General features: G+C 33.6%; 3 protein-coding genes and 1 pseudogene across 3 annotated transcripts; 1 reads left to right on the plus strand and 3 right to left on the minus strand.

Annotated features, from left to right (window-relative positions):
• Nucleotides 1-113: 113 nt before the first annotated feature.
• On the minus strand, nucleotides 114-3,299 carry LOC107944950 (beta-1,6-galactosyltransferase GALT31A). The gene is made up of 12 exons (XM_041107526.1): nucleotides 2,902-3,299; nucleotides 2,127-2,223; nucleotides 1,982-2,043; nucleotides 1,668-1,879; nucleotides 1,518-1,581; nucleotides 1,349-1,421; nucleotides 1,072-1,192; nucleotides 892-979; nucleotides 686-811; nucleotides 504-613; nucleotides 245-413; nucleotides 114-162 (listed from the first exon to the last, which is right to left on the minus strand). Exons 1-11 carry the CDS (start codon nucleotides 3,003-3,005, stop codon nucleotides 265-267), a joined length of 1,206 nt encoding a protein of 401 aa, XP_040963460.1. The 5' UTR covers nucleotides 3,006-3,299; the 3' UTR covers nucleotides 114-162; nucleotides 245-264.
• Nucleotides 3,300-11,170: 7,871 nt separating this feature from the next.
• On the plus strand, nucleotides 11,171-14,646 carry LOC121224356 (subtilisin-like protease SBT3.8). Its single transcript, XM_041107527.1, has 10 exons — nucleotides 11,171-11,531; nucleotides 11,612-11,703; nucleotides 11,794-11,891; nucleotides 11,977-12,132; nucleotides 12,219-12,892; nucleotides 12,988-13,073; nucleotides 13,162-13,407; nucleotides 13,485-13,599; nucleotides 13,678-13,870; nucleotides 13,961-14,646. Exons 1-10 carry the CDS (start codon nucleotides 11,433-11,435, stop codon nucleotides 14,530-14,532), a joined length of 2,331 nt encoding a protein of 776 aa, XP_040963461.1. The 5' UTR covers nucleotides 11,171-11,432; the 3' UTR covers nucleotides 14,533-14,646.
• A 21-nt stretch (nucleotides 14,647-14,667) lies between these two features.
• On the minus strand, nucleotides 14,668-16,449 carry LOC121224357 (caffeic acid 3-O-methyltransferase-like; annotated as a pseudogene).
• Nucleotides 16,450-16,854: 405 nt separating this feature from the next.
• LOC121224358 (caffeic acid 3-O-methyltransferase 1) lies at nucleotides 16,855-19,157 on the minus strand. Its single transcript, XM_041107528.1, has 4 exons — nucleotides 18,156-19,157; nucleotides 17,759-18,069; nucleotides 17,575-17,639; nucleotides 16,855-17,360 (listed from the first exon to the last, which is right to left on the minus strand). Exons 1-4 carry the CDS (start codon nucleotides 18,563-18,565, stop codon nucleotides 17,058-17,060), a joined length of 1,089 nt encoding a protein of 362 aa, XP_040963462.1. The 5' UTR covers nucleotides 18,566-19,157; the 3' UTR covers nucleotides 16,855-17,057.
• Nucleotides 19,158-19,873: the final 716 nt, after the last annotated feature.

Genomic DNA, 19,873 nt, shown 5'->3' on the forward strand with positions numbered 1-19,873 from the left:
TCGTAGATGGTAAGGATAACATTGTAGCATATACCAGGATGTGCTGTTTAAATAGTTCTCATCTAACCTTCTAATGCTTCAAACAGTGTAAAACAATGGGGGACCGCTTTCGGTGAATGATAAATGAGAATCTGTGCGTTAATTAATTTAATCCTGTACCAACTGTCCCGGAGACAATATGATAGGCAAAAATCAGGGCAGATGGTGCTTTGATTGATGCAACATACACAAATATATTACTAACCAGGTTAGTGACAGTGTGTTTTAGAAGCTTGTATGCCATATGGCATCGTCGCCCTCCCCGCATCGCTGATGCACTTCCTGCATTCTCTCCACGGACTTGCAAATGCCACTGCAGCTCCAATCAAAAGATGCACCACATGGATTCCCTGCTTGAGCTTTCCACTCGCAATCTATCGAACAAATGTAAGACATTGTCATGAAAAGATCGTTTCCATGCACAACTAAAATCTGGCACACTACTATGAAGATTCAACCCTTACCCAAGAGAGTACCACAGCAGAGGCTTCGTTCGTCGATATGCTCGACATCAAGACCAATAAACCAAGAACCTAAAGAGACGTCTTCGTTTGCATATCTATGAAGTATGTGCCTATAAAGAAAACAAAACATATAGTTAAAAAAACATCATGTAATAGAATAGCATAGCAAAAAAAAAATTTACCGATTGACGGAGATGTAGGTTGCCAAGTCTTTGGACACTGCATATATTTGTCCGGTTGCATGCCTGAAGTATTTGTTTCCCTCCTCACCAAATTTCCAATATTCTGGCTCATGGTATTTGACCCCTCTATAGAGGTAAGCACGGTTAGATGAAAAGAAGCAAATACGACAATTAAAAAAAGAAAACTAAAAATATTTAATCCTTACTTCTGTGCTAGAACAGGTCCAGATTTCATGCAACCAATATAAACACGGGGTTTTGATCTGTGACGGGCCAATGTAGAACCCACCATACCTGTAGTATAGTCCATATCAATATAGTAACCCTGCTACAGGTCTGTTCAAGAAAAAAATGTTGTACTGAAAACTTAGAGCCGGATCACTAACCCAGATTTACATGTACATCATCATCAACTTTAATATAAAAGTCTGCATCCCACTTAGCGACGGCTGTGGAAAAGTATATTTGGGTTTTCGATGATAATTCATGGTAACCTTCTATGTGATTCTGCCCAAACAAAAAGTAAAAGATGAGATTCCGTGTAAGCTTCTAAATTCTTTAAAATTATAAATATCGAGTTCTTCACTTTGTCATGTTTTTGTACACTAAGATTAGAGAAAATAACTCATTAACTTGACCCAATGCAAGAAAGCATGAGCATACCAGGCGCAGAAAATCCTTGTATTGCTCCTCTTCAGCTTCGATCCCTCGATCCAAAATACCACCCGGGGTTGCACTGAGAACCGAATGTACATGTTCAATAAGAATATCATTCAAGAAAGCTAAGTAGCACATAAAAGTTGAATGCTTCGAATTGTCCGTTTGAACTTACCTGTGTCCTATGACAAATCGCATTATAATTCCCTTCTCTTTCTCCAACCTCTTTAATTCCTCCCCTGAGAACAATAAACCTCGAAAAATAAATAATTTACTAGATCCCAGCGAGTGTCTAATAGAATGCCAAAACAGTACTGAATCAAACCTTGAGGCATCCAAGTTTCCCTGATTGAGTCTCTTCTTTTCCTACTGCTGAATGCTGTTATAATTCCCATAACAAAGAAAAGTTTCGGGCGTTCCTTCAAGTTCTCGATTCCAGGTTTTGTAACCATCGGAGATCCTTCATTACTATATCCCTTGGCAGCTCTAGCAGCAGCTAGCTGCACCTCCAATGAGGAGATTGTTTTGTCTAATGTCCTGAAAGTACGTATCGTGCGAACACTCTTTTTAAGTTCTAAACAAATTTTAGACACCAAAGGCTAACTTGGGGCAATTAGTCTAAAAGACATAGAAACTTACATAATTACATCATGAGTTTGTGAAACTCGAGAAAGAATATCACCTGCCTCGACAGAAGTGTCCTGTTGTAAATAACACATAATCTCATCAAGATTATTTGTATGCTATATAAGCTTTATGACAACTTTATACTCTATAAACTTGCCTTGTCACAATTAACCAAGGGATGAACTTCCTTTCTCCCATGTGTCTGTACAGAAGAAGCCTCATTGATTTTGACAGGATCGGAACTAGTCCACAATCTGTAGAAAAATGAAAAACCCCATGCACCACTAGTTAATGCACACTTACATATAATACTACCACTCAAAAAAACAGGCAACAACATACAGAAAGACCCTTTTTACATAAAGTGATAACTCATAGATGCCTTAACATCAGAAAACTATTTAATGGCCGTGTTTATAGGCGATGTCCCGACTTACCCCTAAACAGTTTTTTTTTTCAGGGATCTCTTGCACTTAGCTGCTACCAGCTTATAGCTTTTGATACAGAGCATAAAATCAACTTCCGAAAAACCAGCTTTTAAGTACAAAGTGCAAATTCGTCATACATCACAAGTTATAAAACCAAATTCAATGAGATTAATCTCTTTTCTCACAGTCATGCATTACTAAATCTGCTACTAGAAGAGAACCAGCATAGCAAGTAAGACCCCGCCCCCCCGGGCCCAAATCCTGGACACTGATAGATCTAGCAAACCTAAGACCTAAATCTATTCATACAGAGGCATTTTGCTTGACACCTTTGCAACAAATTAACAAGATCCTTCAACATAAAACATAAAGGAGCAAAAACAACCCAGAAATGAAACAATAGTTAAAGCTTCTAATTTTACTTTTTAAATCTTAAGACTTTGTCATTCAAAACAAGATCTCGATCATTCAAATTCCACTAAGAGAGAGAAAAAAGAACAGAACCTGTTGATAACAAGCACACCCAAGAAGAAGCTAGCAATGCAAAAGAAAGAAACCCATCTGGTAGAAACTCCATTGGCAGTCTTGTGAGTTCTACTCAAACCCATTGCAGGAAAAAAAAACCCTAAAGAGCTTCAGCCTTAAGGAAGCTTCCTCTTTTTTCTTCCTTTTTTTTCTCAGAACTTTTTCAGTGTCAGAGACAAGAACCCATCAAGAGATAAAAAGAGAAAATCCTTAACGGCAACAGGTAATAACGACAAAACATTCATGGAACCAAAACATATAGGAATTCAATTGGATTTATGTTCATATTTGGCAGCAATGGAGATGTAATATCAGCTGGCTTCTAAATCATGTTATTTGTTAAGCTTATATTATATGCTCCTCCTTTCATTGTTTTCTTTATAAGAAAATTAATAATAAATATTTTTTAAAAAGTCAGGACAACTCTTTAACTTCCTACAATACCCTTTCATTCCCTTTCCTCTCGTCTTTTTCAAGCCCTTTTTTTTCTTTCCATTTTAGATAAATATCCAGTAATATTTTTATTTAAGTTCAAATTATCGACAAAACCTTCGAAATCAATTTTTTTTTCATTCAAATTTGTTGGTTATTGAATATTATTCCCAGGTGCCAATAACTTTCTTCAACCTGTAATTTAAAAATTCTCAGGTAAAAATTGTGGATCAGCTTTGACAATTTTGCATTTAAATGTTGATAACTGCAAAACCTTCAAATACTGGTTCAGGTATACCCACCCAAATATAGCAAATTTGCTTGTTGCAATCAATTTTTATTGGAAGCAATATCCGGTAAAATTACATCTTTATCTCTCTTAATTTTAATATTGATAAATTACTCCATTTCAAAAAAAATCGAAACAATTTTATCTTCGTTAATTTTACATAATTTTAATTGATATGTTAACAAATTTAGTTCTATCTATCTATATATATATTCTTCAATCTAAAGTTTTTTATATTCTGTTTTTCGATTTGTTTTAGATATTTTAATTTGTTTTTATATTTTTCAAATCATTTTTTAGAATCATGACCAAATTGATGAAATATATAAATATTAAAGGTTTAATTTCATATTATATCGATCAAAGTTATATACAATTTACTGAAAATATTAATCGTTGTAATTAATTATCCTTAATTGCTCATTTTTAAAATTAACAGATTAAATCACTTCTATTTGAAAGGGACCAATTTATCAATATTTAAATTGTGAGGGACAGAAGAGATGTTTTTACCAGCAATATTCTAATGCAATTTTATTTTTTATTGTGGGGACTTTGGTTAGCCAATCACATACCTTATTTAATTCCCGTAAGCTAAACTAATTGACGATGTCAATTTAAATTTTAGGGGCTCGATGTATTCGTCCACTAATGTTTCCATGTGAAGAAACAATATCAAAATATTGGGTTTTATTCTAACAAGCAATCAACGAAGAAAATTATATTTAGTTATTGTATTTGGAATCATATGACGATTATTAGTTGATGTTTACGTTTTAATATTTTATTTTATTTTTGTTAATGTCAAATCAATTATTTAATTTTTTATTAAAGAATATTTTTTTTAAAAATAATGATTGTTAAAGTTTTCTTTAGCAGAAGGTATTTAATTTTGTTCAAAAAAAAAAAAGGGATACGGAAGAAAAGAGGGATAGTTTGGTCCAAACAAGACAAAAGTGAAACTTGGTTGCCTTACTGTAGCATAACTTTATTGGAAAATTTTAAGACAAAACATATTATAATAGGTTCTACTTTTTTGTTTAAGAATTTAGAGTAGGTTTAATGGTTTTATTATTTAATTACTAAAATTGAAAAATTATAAGAATGGTTATTTAATTATTTAATTTTTTTATTCGGTTATTAAATTATTAAGGAGAAAATAATTTGGTAGCTTTAAAAATTAGCATAATAACAACTTTAAGCCTTAACATTTATATATTGTGTCAATTCAATCTTGATTCTAAAAAATTAATTTTAACATTTACACATTGTGTAATATAGCCATTGTTTTGTAGTTTTACTTTTATTTGTAACATAAGTGGTTAATTTTAAAAAAATTAAAAGATGAAAATTATTATATTGGATTGTTGGGTGTTTTTATTTTTTTTGTATATTTCTGTTTTTTTAAACTTTTTAGGTGATAGGGTCACAAAGTAAAGTAAAATTGAAAAAAAGATGAATTACATAATGTATAAAAGTTAAGTTAATTTTTTAAAATCAATACTAAATTAACATAATGTATAAATAGATGATTAAAGTTGCTATTTTTTTAATATTAAAGGTTAATTTTTTGTAAACAGAAAAATTATTGTATAAACTCTTCCCACCTCCTAAGGGGTACGGGCACTACATCATTTATTTTTCCATATGATATTTGCACATAAACATAATATTTCAAAGTCACCAATTGAATTACTTTTTCAACCAAATGCAGAAACTATTTCTAAATACAGTATAACCTGGAGTTTATGAAAACAATGGAGAAACCTAGAAATGAAATCCAAAAGGAAGCTTTTTTTTACACGATCTCATAAAAAAAAGTGAATTTTGATTTCTTGGATTTAAAATTGAAAAATGAAAAAAAAAAACTTGTATAGCGACATAGAGAAATCCAAACGGAACTAAATTCTTTTTACATTATCTGAAATTGTCGACTCTTAGGGAGTTTACTTTTCAATTTTTTTTACATTGTTGAGTTTGATTCTTGATCATACAAAAATGGTTGTTTTTGTTTGGGTTTTTTTTTTATCTTTATCAAAATTTTCCGATCTTGATCCAAGAACTTTGACATTTTTTTGTCAAATATTTTTTTTAAAAAAATACATACAATTATTACCTTTCGTTTGGATTTGTTTTTATACAAAGTTAGGATTTTTACTAATACTTTTAGCCGAGTTTCTATAGAAAAAAAATTAATTTTTTAATCAACAGCAAAATGGTGTTATTCACCATTTGCTTGAATGATATTCAAAAATGGTTTCTCCATTTAGTTGGTAATGGATGCAATATATATTTATTGCAATCAGGTCTTTTGAGGGGGAAAAAAGTTAATTGGAGTTTATATTGACATGAAAAAAGAAATGATGTGGATTAATTTTATTAATTTTATTAGTTAGGGCTCATGTTTTTATGTGGTTGGGAAAGTTTATACAATAATTTTTCCATTCAACGATCGGAAAAAGAAACTGAATAATTGAATGATTATTTTGTAATTTTTTATAATTAAGTAATTAGAAAAAAAATTATCAATAGTTATGTGACTATAACTGTAATTTACCCAATGTTTATTTTAGTCTAATTTAGATATGATGTTGTAAAATAAAAAATATATAATATTTAAAGAATGTTTAAATTCAAATATGTAACTTAGGTTATAATAAAATATTAAAACAAAATATTATGTAATTAATATTTTAAAAAATAAAATCCATTAATGAGAAAAAAAATATTAAGACAACAAGCAGACTGATGATACGGACAAACTAAAACCCGAGCCAACAAGCTCACTTGATACATTTGAACCTATCATCTGCACTCTCCAACCAGATTATCTTCAGTCATAGACCAAACATTCTCATTAAAAGAAACAATGGGAAAGCCATCTCATTTCATATGATTTGCATATAACAAAGTTGCTCGAGCCAAGGAATAAGCCTCCTTGTTGGCATATTGACGAGTCCAATAGAAGGACAGGCACTGAAACAAATTCTCCATCATTAAACAATCACGTAAAAACACACTTAGTTCAGAAAAATCAGATGATGGGCGTAACAAAGCCGAAATTATAAGCAACCGATTCGACTCAACTATAACATTATTGAAGCCGAAATATTTTAACAATGACAAGGCTTCCCTAATGGAAAAAGCTTTGGCATGGAAGGACTAAAACAAGCATAAATAAAAACTAGAAAAACTTTTAAGCACACAACCCTTAGAGTCTTGAACTACGGCCGCATACCCTGTAATCCCCTCTTGCTCGAAACAGGCAGAACCAACATTACATTTTAGCAGGCCACTATTATAGTAAACGTCGATAATGGCGGTAGAACGATTGCAAAGCAATAAGAAGAGGAAAATAAGAACATATTGACTACATCTATTTAATGGTTAAAAAACTTATTCTAACCAAAGTCAACTAGAAGAAGTATAGTTTTATACGGACTTAACTTGTGCGGTATGATTCGTACCGCGGGGGCTTTGCCTACATACCCGTAATAGCAACCCCAATCCTCTTCAACAAGTATTGAGATTCAAGGCACACAATCCCTAACAATCACGTTCCAAAGGTGCCCAACCAGCCCTTCCCCAACCACAAGTTACTCTGTCCCAGTCACCACTTGCATCAACCGTGGTAAACACCCCCATTAACTGCCACCAACGAGTCCAAAAAGCATCAGCAACCCAAACGATTGATGTCGCGACCACATCTTCCCCTTTCCAAACAAAATAATTACGATTAGATCATATCATCCAACATAACACAAATACACACAAATACACGTTGTAGATATTTAGAAGTTGCCAAATTAAGAAGCTTGCAAAATATATCAGTCATTGTTGACTGATCGAAATGAAAAACCAGCAGCACTCCAAACAACTTGCGCATTGGAAAAAGTAGCAAAACAGGATCCATACTCTCGACTTCACTACATCAGCTACATGAGAGAGAGAGTGAAATACCCTTCTCATTCAAACGAACCACTGTTAGTAGAAATCACCTCAGACAACTCTAAGCAAAGTCATTAACTTTTAAAGGAATCTCACATCGTCATAGCTTTGCCCGTTCTCATCCAATAATAGCCGATCCAAACACATTAAAAGCGACACAGTATGTCGACGTCGCACTATGTTATGATATGAAATATATAAATTTAAATCATAATCGACATCTTTATTTTCACTAGTCTTTATTATTTGCATGATGTGATGCTATTATATTTTGGTATTAACAAATATTTGGCTTAAATTACAATACAAATGTAATAAAATGATTTATAGCAACTCATTATTGATATTATGATATGTGATATATAAAATTCATTTATAAATATTTGATATATTGGTAGTGTTTTTTTTTATTCCATAAACAATTTAAAAAAATTATCATATATATTTTAATAGACTCTTATAGGACACTTGTCAACCTTCTAACTCAACTTGTAAAGTCTAAAAACTCCACTAAAATATATCAAATAATTTCTCAAATTTAAAATACATTTTTAAGTATTTAATATACATTATTTATAAAATTTAATTAGAATCTTTAAATCATATTTAAAATTTATGGTTAGAAAAATTTATAATGTTTTTAACTTTTTTTATTCAACTTGAGAAATTATTTGTTTAACCTAAACTTTACTTCAATTGATATGAATTATTATTTAAATTTAATTTGAGTGGATTTATAAATTAGTTTTATTATTTAAAAAAAAGTTTAAAAGTACTTTTATTAAATGAATATTCAAACTGAGCTAATTTGTAACCCAGAGTAGAAAGGCTAAAAGAAAAAAAAGTAAAGGGACATTATGGTCCATTAAAGACAGCGTGACAACTCAAGAATAAGGGCGGTGGCACTGAACATGCGCCTCTCCCTCATGAAAAAAAACAGCGAAATTTTAGACGACAAGACGTGATCAAATCTAATCATTTAATGGGTTCGATATTTTCTTTTTTATTTTCTCAATTAATTGGTTCAATGAATCAATTTTCGTGCTAAATAATATTGTAACATACGATGTTTTGCCTCACTGGCTTTCTCTCTTTTTTTTTTTTGGTGAAGCCTCACTGTCTTACTTTATTACTTTCTGAAAATTATTATTATCTCCATAAATATTAAAAACATCTGTTCTTACTTTACATTGCCTTAATTTAATTTTAAATAGTTTTTATACAAAGTAAAATGTTAATTTTATATAATAAAATAAGATGTGACGGTTTGATATACATTCTTTAGAAAAATTAGAATTTTTTATTTCTAAATTTGATAACTAAATTTATTTTTGTAATTATATTTTTTTATTCACTTTTGTATTTAAACTTGATATCTTTCATTTTGACCCTTCACTTAAAAATATAAAAGTTTGATGATGTGTTACTTTAAGGCCACATCATCATTTAAAATTTTATAATTTTATAATTTTTAAAGTGATGATGCGGTTGAACAAGTCAAACCACTTATTTTTTATTCAACCGGTTTAATCAAATTATCAAAGAACGACTCTGGTTATCAAATGATTGAACAACCAGGACCAATTTACTTATGATACCTAGTTGGCATTCATAAAAAGTATCTAATGAGCTATGAGTTCAATACATCTTGTTTAGCAGAAAGTCGGATATTCCTTGCTCATTATCAAATAATCACTTATTCACAAACTTTGCATGGGGCTAATAGTTTTCATTTTCCGTCTCATGGAAAACCCTTTTCGCTCCACTTAGCCCTATCTCCCTCTAGGGGTATTTTAGTGATAGGTTTTATAGGAACCGGACGATCCTATTTGGTAAAATACCTAGTGACAAACTTCTATGTTCCTTTCAGTACAGTATTTCTGAACAAGTTCCTGGATAACAAGCTTAAAGGTTTTCTTATTGATGATATCGATATTAATGTTAGTGACGCTATTGATCGTGACCTTGATACGAAATTGAAGACCGCTAGACGAATAATAATTAAGAATTCATAAAAATTTAAAAGAAATTATTAAATTGGTTCAACTTGTTTAACTATCAATTTTGTTCTAAAATTTTACGATTTTCAAACAAGTTAATTTGTTGAAAACATTATATAAATCAATTTTTAATTTTTGATCACGGATACTTCAATTGGTTAATCACCGATACTTCTAAATATTCCACTAAAAATTATTTATTACGTTCTTCATTTTTAAAAAAAAAAAAATTGTTAGGTTCATTATTTGATTATGGAAGTTTAAGTTTTTGCTTACAATTCTCCTCATTACCATTGTTAAAGCAAAGACTTGGAATCTAAAGGGTCCATCATAGAATGAGATGAGGCCCATGAAGTAGGATAGGCCACCCTACAATTGATGAGTTGAGACTAGAGATCCTCCACATGTCCATAACATGCATGGCCCATCAAAAGTTGATCCTATGTCGAATTGAAAATAATTAAAACATTTTTTTATTTCGATTTTCAAATTTTTTGAGTTTCAACATACCTGTCCGATTCAATTCTCGAGTCACTTTAAAAATCCCACAAGAATTAATCCATTCCGTGGACGAAGATAATAAAAAAATAAAAAAATCAAATAATTAGCAATAAAAAAGAAATGAAATTCTTTTTTAATAAATAAAAATTTAATTTATTAAAAACAAGAGTTGACGGTTGACTTCTTGAATTAATGTTTGCATAAATTCTTTCAATTTGTAGTTGAAAGTTGTATATATAGATTTTTTATTTATTTATTAAAAAGTGGTTTTATAATATATTTTCATGTTTTGTTGTTGAGCTTTCTCTACGCCAAATTCATGTCGGACCCAGATTGAAAACTATACCCTAATCATCATTGGGGTTATCAAATATCATCAAACAATCATCAGCATACCTTGATGTACTATTGCAGGATAATAATTTGACTTTGTAATATTTAATTATTTCGTTCAGTCTCTGTCATCATAATTCGGGAGTAATAACAGTTGTTTGCAACTTCTTATTATATATACATATATATGCTTCAGCTGATGTCAGATGTCATTTGGTTGTTTTCCATTAATTTCAATACTATTTTCTTTATTTAAGGTTCGAATTTAAAAAAATATCAAAGTATGAATAAATATAGGTTAATAAAAAATTTTGCATTTGATGTTTTAACATTTTCTTGTCACAAGACACAAAAATTGATAGATTCGAAAAATTCTTAAATAAGTTTCTTCGAGGATGCCACCATCTTAATCCCTGTCTTTCACACCAGAGCCAAATTTTAGTTCATGAATGGGGTTAAAGTGGTGATGAAGTCAGCCCTTTTCTTTATGTCTGAACTTTCGGCACATATAAAAATAAGTCAAATAATATTTTATAGTCTGCTGGAAACAGGACATGCTACAGAAATGTTGATTGTCCAATTCCAATGTCAAAACAATGAGGCCAAAGCACCCACCTTTCAAAAGTGCCTTTTGGTGAAGATGACTTGGGAATCTCTACACGTGTTTCTTTCTGTAACAATTTTAATTCAGGTTTATTACCAAGTAAACCAATGTTGTGCTGTTGCCTTCATCTAAAAGTGCGTACACAACACTTTCTCTAATGTCAATGAAGTCTAAATTCTCCTTCCCATTGCCCCCATGTCCTATCCTGTATGTATAGATATATTTATTAAGTAATGGAGAAGTTAAACAGCAGCGTAACGTTTGACTTTCTATTGGTTTCCCAGTTCCCACAACCTTAAGTTGCCATTTTTCAACCCTTTGCAAGCATAAAACAGCCATTTATATATATTACACCCATAATCTAGTTCCTATGATCCATATATGTGCTGGATGAATAAACAGTATGGGATCAAATCCATTGCCATCCTTTGTTATTGTTTTAATTCTCTTGGTTCTTAATGGCCAAGGACCGATGACTGCAAAAGTTGAAGCCAAAAGCACTGTATGTATATTTTTCCCTTACTGTTCTTTTTTCTTTTTAAATTCGAACAAGTGCTTCAAATTCTACTTTTATTCAAACAGGTTCACATCGTTTACCTTGGAGAAAGGCAACATGATGATCCGAAGCGGGTTACGGATTCTCATCATGACTTGCTTGCTACGGTGGTAGGGAGGTATATGCTATATAGCAATAAAATTATGTGTTTAATTAGTTATAAGCTAATCATGAATCTTAGTCTTGTAAGGGTATCATGGTGATGCAGTAAGGAGGTAGCCTCAGATTTGATGGTTTACAGTTACAGACATGGCTTCTCCGGCTTCGCAGCCAAGCTTACAGAGTCACAGGCACAAAAACTCTCAGGTACTTGTTAATGATTAGTTGAAGTGGTACAAAGTTAAATGATTTGCTCTTGTTTTCTTCATTATATGCAAATGTTTGCTTTTAGAGTTGCCTGGTGTTGTTCGAGTAATACCGAATAGCCTTCACAGACTGCACACAACTAGGAGTTGGGATTTCCTTGGCTTGTCTTCTCATTATCCTAATCATGTTCTTCAAAACAGCAAGATGGGTGATGGAGTAATCATTGGTGTCTTTGATACTGGTTTGTACTCGCAATTCTTCCGTGTCTCCGTTTCGTAGACTTGTAAATGAATTAAGGAACTCAGTGAGTTTTTGTTAGCAAAACAGGAATATGGCCAGAGTCTAAAGCGTTTAGTGACGAAGGGCTTGGACCGATCCCATCTCATTGGAAGGGAGTGTGTAAATCTGGGGACCAGTTCAATGCAGCAACTCACTGCAATAGGAAAATCATTGGAGCTCGTTGGTTCATCGATGGATTTCTTGCTGAGTACGGACAGCCATTGAACACATCTGATGATCCTGAGTTCTTGTCACCGAGAGATGCTAATGGACATGGAACGCATACATCTAGCACAGCAAGTGGTGCTTATGTAAGAAATGTTAGCTATAGAGGACTTCTTTCCGGGACAGTAAGAGGTGGTGCGCCGCGTGCTCGGCTGGCCATATATAAAGTCTGTTGGAATGTGCTTGGTGGACAATGTGCATCAGCTGATATTTTGAAAGCCTTTGATGAAGCAATACATGATGGAGTTGATGTTTTATCACTTTCAATTGGGTATTCATTACCTTTATTTTCAGATGTCGATGAACGAGATGGGATTGCTACAGGCTCTTTCCATGCCGTTGCTCGGGGCATCACAGTTGTTTGTGGAGCTGCAAATGAAGGACCTTCAGCTCAAACAGTGCAGAACACAGCACCATGGATATTAACCGTTGCAGCAAGTACCATGGATCGAGCTTTGCCTACACCCATAATGCTAGGGAACAATAAAACCTTCTTGGTATTAACTCTGTGATTATGTTGGCTATTGAATGACTCAAACTTGATTCATAGACTGCTGATGCATATGATTTGATTTGTGTAACACACATACAGGGTCAAGCCATTTTCACAGGAAAGGAGAAGGGATTTACCAGCTTGACATACCCAGAGGGCACGGGGCTCGACCCTACTTCTGCAGGGTAACTATTTATCTAAGACTATGAGTTTAAATTTAGAAGATTCCAAACAAAGAACTTATCTCAATCGGTTAACTATATTGCCATGCAGAGCATGCCAATCTCTTTCACTTAATTCAACATTGGTAGCTGGAAAAGTGGTACTTTGCTTTGCCTCAGTCACCGGTAGAGTTGCCGTAAGACTTGCTGCGGCAACTGTACAAGAAGCAGGAGGGATTGGGCTGATTATTGCTAAAAATCCAAGTGATGCCTTGATTGAATGCAGGGATGACTTCCCATGCATTGAAGTTGACTACGAAATCGGCACCCGAATACTCTATTACATTCGATCCACAAAGTACTACTCTAGTTACTCCCCTAGACTCCTTTGATATCCTTGGTCCGATCATGATTCTCAAATTTTATTCAAAACAGGTCCCCCACAGTGAAATTAGGCCATTCAAAAACACTTGTAGGCAAGCCTGTATCAGCAAAGGTGGCCTTTTTCTCATCAAGAGGCCCTAGCTCCATTGCACCAGAAATTCTCAAGGTAGATTTATCCTCGTAATTCGAGTGTACTTGTACAAGATATCTCGAGATCATCTTGCTAAATTTCCTCTGGATGCAGCCAGACATAACTGCACCTGGAGTGAATATACTAGCTGCAACTTCTCAGCTGGATCAGTGGATGGATGGTGGATATGCCATACACTCAGGCACTTCAATGGCTACTCCTCATGTTTCAGGCATTGTGGCACTTCTCAAAGCAATACACCCTGATTGGTCTCCTGCAGCTATTAAATCTGCATTAGTCACAACCGGTATTGCCATTACTGAATCTTTTCATTGCTTTTCCTTCATGAAATGTAGGTGATTTAATTCACTTATCGATTTCAATTCACATATTGCAGCAAGAACAAAGGATGCATCAGGTTTCCCACTCTTTGCTGAGGGATCACCTAAAAAACTGGCTAATCCATTTGATTTTGGAGGTGGCATTGTAAACCCCAATGGAGCAGCAGATCCTGGCCTAGTATATGACATGGGGTTATCGGACTGCATTCATTACCTTTGTGCCATGGGGTATAATAACTCCGCCATCAGTCGACTTACAGGGCAATCTACAGCGTGTCCAGCTGAAAAGCCTTCCTTTCTAGATGTGAATCTACCATCCATAACCATTTCAAGTCTAAGAAGTTCAGTAACTCTTACTAGAACTGTGACAAATGTGGGGTCCCCTAATTCAATTTATAGAGCTGATATTGAGCCTCCAACCGGCATGACTGTAACAGTAAAGCCTCACATCTTGGTCTTCAACTCTAGAACCAAGAAGATCTCCTTCAATGTTACAGTGTGTGCAACAAAACAGGTGAATACAGGGTATTTCTTTGGGAGCCTGACTTGGAGAAATGAACAAAATGCTGTGAGAATTCCATTGTCAGTAAAAACTGAGATTTTAGAGTCTTATGCTGATGATAATTAATTGTTACCTTGCAGTCCAACATTGCACTTTGTAAACTAAATTTCAAGAAACTTATGTAGTCTAAATCAGATTGCATTTATTTATATGAGATGTTAAAAGAGTCTCTTCATTGGATGAGATTGTGCAAGTCCATCATTGGCCACGACCAGCAAGAAAGAATAGTATTTATTCATATTATTATTTCATACAGATTAACATTCTAAGAGATTGATAACAATGGAAGTGTAAGTAACGTAATTTTATTTGAAATTGCTAACTATTCTTTTCTATGCTGCTGCTGTTTTGCAAATTTCCCGTAATCAGAACCTCACATGTTTTTGCAGAACTCCAAGACTGAAAAACCATAGACACAGCATGCCACTCGAAAACGAGAAAAGCCTGCATCCTTCGCCACTTTCTCGAATTCTTTTTCTGTCCTTTCCTTTGCGCTTTCGTTCATGGTTGTCGACAACAATTCAAACGGATACACACTTTTACATAAGAGGTTGGCATCAGGGCCTTCAGGGATTATTGTTTGCACTGCTATCACTTTTCCCCTCGCCGGTAATGCTTCGTAGCAGTTCATAAGTACCTCCACGCATTGCTTGTCCTCAAAATGATGGAGTACCCACTGCATTTTTTTCCCACATCAAAGAACTGAATGTTAATCAATAAATCCTTGAGATGCTAAAAGTAAAAATCAACTAACAGGAAAGAAAGAGATTGTGTATCAAGCTTAACCTTGGTGAAAATGGCGTCTCCTTTTGGTACACTCTTGAAAACATCTCCAGCCACATTCTCAATTCCTGTAACACAATTAAACTTGTGAATGTCAAACATACAAAACAATTTACAACTCCATCACTCAAATATAAAGCTTGTATAATGATCATACCAGGATAGGAGGGTGACTTGTCAATAACATGTGGCAGATCGAAGTTAATACCCTTAATGGTAGGGTACTTGGAAACAATACTGTGGAGAATAAAACCATTGCCGCCGCCTACATCTACCAATGAATTCAAGCCATCAAAACCTCGGTAACTTTTCAACATCTCTTCCACGAACAGCTTGTTGTAATCCATCATAGCGGCCTTGAAGATGTTTCCAAACCTTGGATCTTTTTTCATATACTCACTGGTCTTTACTCCATGTGCCTTGTTAAATGGACTCCCCCCTTCTAAGACTGCATCTTTCAAGTGGTACCTGTTTTGATTTCCAAAGAAAAGTTTAAGCAATAATGAAAAAGGAGGGAAAATTGGAGGCAATATGCATTTGTCCAAGTGTTTTACCAGGAATCCATGGTGACTTTGTCCTGATACAAGTCTAACATAGGCGACAAAGATCCTCCACTTGGGCTTGTAATGAAGTATTTGGCAACAGTTGCCAAACCATAGAGCCTGTAAACCTGGCCATCTGCTTGGTTTGTTACAAGAGAGTAAGTGAGGATGGAGTGGGTAGCTAGAAGGCGGAGGATTTAATCAAGGACCAAAGGGGCTTTTGGATTAGTCTGAGATGGAAGTTGGGATGCAATCTGGGAAGGTGACCGAAGCGCACTAGGACCAGCTCTTTGTATAATCTCAAACACACCAAGCTCAATAGCTGCTTTCAACACCATGGGCACCACCGATGAGCTAACCAGTTGCATGGCATATTGCTGGGCTTGTTTGTCTTCTTCATCGGTCCATGTTGTCGCTTGTTGGGTTTCTTTAAAATTCATGGGGTATTATGTCTTGAATTCGAACAGTACAAAGGGTAAGAAAATGGCAGCTGAAGTTGAAGATCACCGTAACTGAAGTTGAGACCCTTGTGCGTCTATTTTCAGTTTAAATATTTGCATTACAGAGGAAGATTCAACCTTGGCAGACTTGATTAGTATAACTTTGCATAAAAAAGATCAATATCATCCAAGAAGAAATGATGAAATTTTGGTTGTGAGATAATATAAAAATAATCTTCCGTTGTCCAAATGTCATGGCCAAATTATCAGTTCAAGGCCACGTTTCAGGGGGCTGCTGGACTTTTCTCTACCTTTTGTCAAGGAGCTCCATCTAGACAGACTTTTATCAGGACTTGTCGCTCATAATTCTTCAAATTTATCAACTTTAATCTAATAAAATATTTTGCTTTCACATGTATTTTTTGTCGCGCAATTGTCGGGAGGTAATATTACAATATTTCGTATAAGAAAGTGCTAACTAAATCACAACGAAATTACATTGATAGCACTTAATTAGGAATATAATGATAAATTTCAAAATTTTCTCATGAAACAAAATATTTTATTAAATATAACATTTTTCAATGATATTTATTATGAACAAAAGTTAATTTATTATTAATAAACACGTAATTTAATCTATTTATTTTAAAATTAATATATAATTAAATTTTAAATATTCAAGTTCATCATTGGCCACAACCACCAATGAAGAATCTTATTTATTCATACAGATCAACACCCTTAAGAGATTTCTAACTATCTTTTTCTATGATGCTTCTGTTTTGCAAATTTGCCTTCACCAAGCAAATTGGTCAATCAAATCTCACATCCTTTTGTAGAACTCCATGACTGAGAAACCATAGGCACAGCATGCCACTCGAAAACCAGAGAAGCCTGCTCCCTTCCCCAAGCTCTCCAATTCTTTTTCTGTCCTTTCCTTTCCACTTTCATTGATGCTCATGGAGTACACATCAAACTGATACACGCTTTTACATGAGGGACTGGCATCAGGGATTTCAGGGATGACCGTATCCACTGCTATCACTTTCCCGTTCACCGGTAATGCTTCATAGCAGTTCTTGAGTAATTCCAGACATTGCTTGTCCTCCAAGCAATGGATTATCCACTGCATTTTTTCCCCATCAAAGATCTGGTGTTAGTAACTTAATAGTTCCTTTGATTGCTAATAGTGACATAATTTACAGAGCTTTTTAGTTATGTAACTGAAGGAGAAAAGATCATTGCCAAGGGAGTGATGGGGTATTCAGGACTTTCTGTTCTCAAATTCACAAGATGATTATTATTTATTAGCTCAGAAAGGAGATTATATGAAGCCTAACCTTCATGAAAATGGCGTCTCCTTTTGGTACACTCTTGAACATATCTCCGGCCACATTCTCAATTCCTACAGCAAAATTAAACTTATGAATGCCAATGCCAATTCCAAGTATATAAATCTGGACTTATGAATTGTTAATTTTAATAGTGATAATTACTTTTAGTAAGCTTGTATAATGATCGTACCAGGATAGGAGGGTGACTTGTCAATAACCTGAGGCAGATCGAAGTTAATACCCTTGATGGTAGGGTATTTGGAAACAATACTGTGGAGAATAAAACCGTTACCGCCACCTACGTCTACCAATGAATTCAAGCCATCAAAACCATGGTAGCTTTTCAACATCTCTTCCACGAACAACTTGTTGTAATCAACCATAGAGGTCTTGAAGATGTCTCCAAACCTCGCATCTTTGCTCATATACTCACTAACCTCTACTCCATGTGCCTTGTTAAATTGACTCCCCCCTTCTAGGACTGCATCTTTCAGGTGGTACCTGTTTTGATTTCACAAAGAAAAGTTTAAGCAATAATGATAGAGGCGGGAAAATGGAGGCAATATGCATTTCTCCAAGTGTTTTACCAGGAATCCATGAAGACTTTCTCCTGAAACACGTCTAACAAAGGAGACAAAGATCCTCCACTCGAGCTTGTAATGAAGCATTTGGCAACAGGTGCCAAACCATACAGCCTGTGGCCATCCTGTAGCTTGTAGGTGAGGATGGAGTGGGTAGCTAGAAGGCGGAGGATTCGATCAAGGACCAAAGCGGCTTTTGGATTAGTTTGAGATGGAAGTTGGGATGCAATCTGGGAAGGTGACAGCAGTGCACGAGGACCAGCTCTTTGTATAATCTCAAACATACCAAGTTCAATAGCTGCTTTCAACACCATGGGCACCACCGATGAGCTAACCAGTTGCATGGCATACTGCTGGGCTTGTTTGTCTTCTTCGTCGGTCCATGTTCTCCCCTGTTGGCTTTCTTTAAAACTCATGGTGTTTTGTCTTGAATTAGAACGGTGCAATGGTTAATGGCAGTTGAAGATCTTCTGTAAGACTCTAACCGACGTTGAGACCCTTGTGCATCTATTTTCAGTTTAAATGTTTACCGGCAGAGGGGAATCTGGGTGCCTGCCCTAAAGTAAAAAATTACTATTGAAGCCATTTAGAAATTTTTAAAATTTTAATTTAATAAAAATAAAATTATACTTTAATCCTTTAAAATTATAAAAATTTAATTTAATCTTTTAAAAATTATAAAATTTTATAATATTAAAATTTTATTTCCAACCCTAAATTTTTTTTCTATTTCGCCCTGTTTTCCGGACGAAGATTCAACCATGGCAGACTTGATTTGTAAAACTTAACCATAAAAAAGTCTAATATCATCTAGGAAGAAATGATGTTGTGAGAAAATATATAAAATAGCCCTCCGTCGTTCAAATTTCATTGTCAAACAGTCAATTCAATGCCACGTTCTGGGTGGCTGCTAGACTTTTCTATAGCTTTTGTTAAGTAGCTTCATCTGGAGAGACTTTTATCCGTACTTATATGTTAGTGAATTTTGAGTTAATTAAATAGAGTTTTTGAGATAAATTAAATAAGTAATTTGAGTTTTGAATCTGATTTGAGTTAAGTTTTATTATTTGAATAATTTAAACAATTTAAATAAATTAAATAATAGATTGATGTAAGTATCATTTTAGTTCCTGTCAATTTTAATAATGAGCAATTAGTCTCTCTCATTAAAAATTACAAAAAATTAAAATAATTTTAAAAATTTCAAATATTTATGAAAATTCCAAATTTATATTTTTTAAAAATTTTATAAAATTATAAAAAAATTCTAAAAGAAAGTTAAAATTTTTAAAATTTTTTAAAATAATAATTTTGGAATTTAAATAAGTTAATTCGAGTTTATCCTAATTTTTTTTCTCATTTTGTTGTGAAAGAAGTTTTCAAATATATATGGTTTTAAATTTATGTGTTCTAACATGGAATTAATTATACTGTAATAAGATTTTAATTGATTTATTTAATTTTTTAATTTATCTCGAACAATTTCATTCGAATTGACTCGACTTGATAAGACTCGTCAACACAATTAGCTTAAATTTTTTTACTCGATTCAATCAAATGCTCATCCCTATGCGAAATTATAATTTCCCTGTCAAATTTTGAAAATGTGATGGCAAAACAAAGTACAAATTTAGGCTTTTTTACCTGTATAATGCAAATAAAAAAAATTAAATACTGAAATGGTATGCTAATACCATTATTTATCAAAATGGTATGTTTGAAAT

The sequence above is a fragment of the Gossypium hirsutum genome, chromosome D12 (assembly GCF_007990345.1).
Source record: "Gossypium hirsutum isolate 1008001.06 chromosome D12, Gossypium_hirsutum_v2.1, whole genome shotgun sequence".
Lineage (NCBI taxonomy): Eukaryota > Viridiplantae > Streptophyta > Magnoliopsida > Malvales > Malvaceae > Gossypium > Gossypium hirsutum.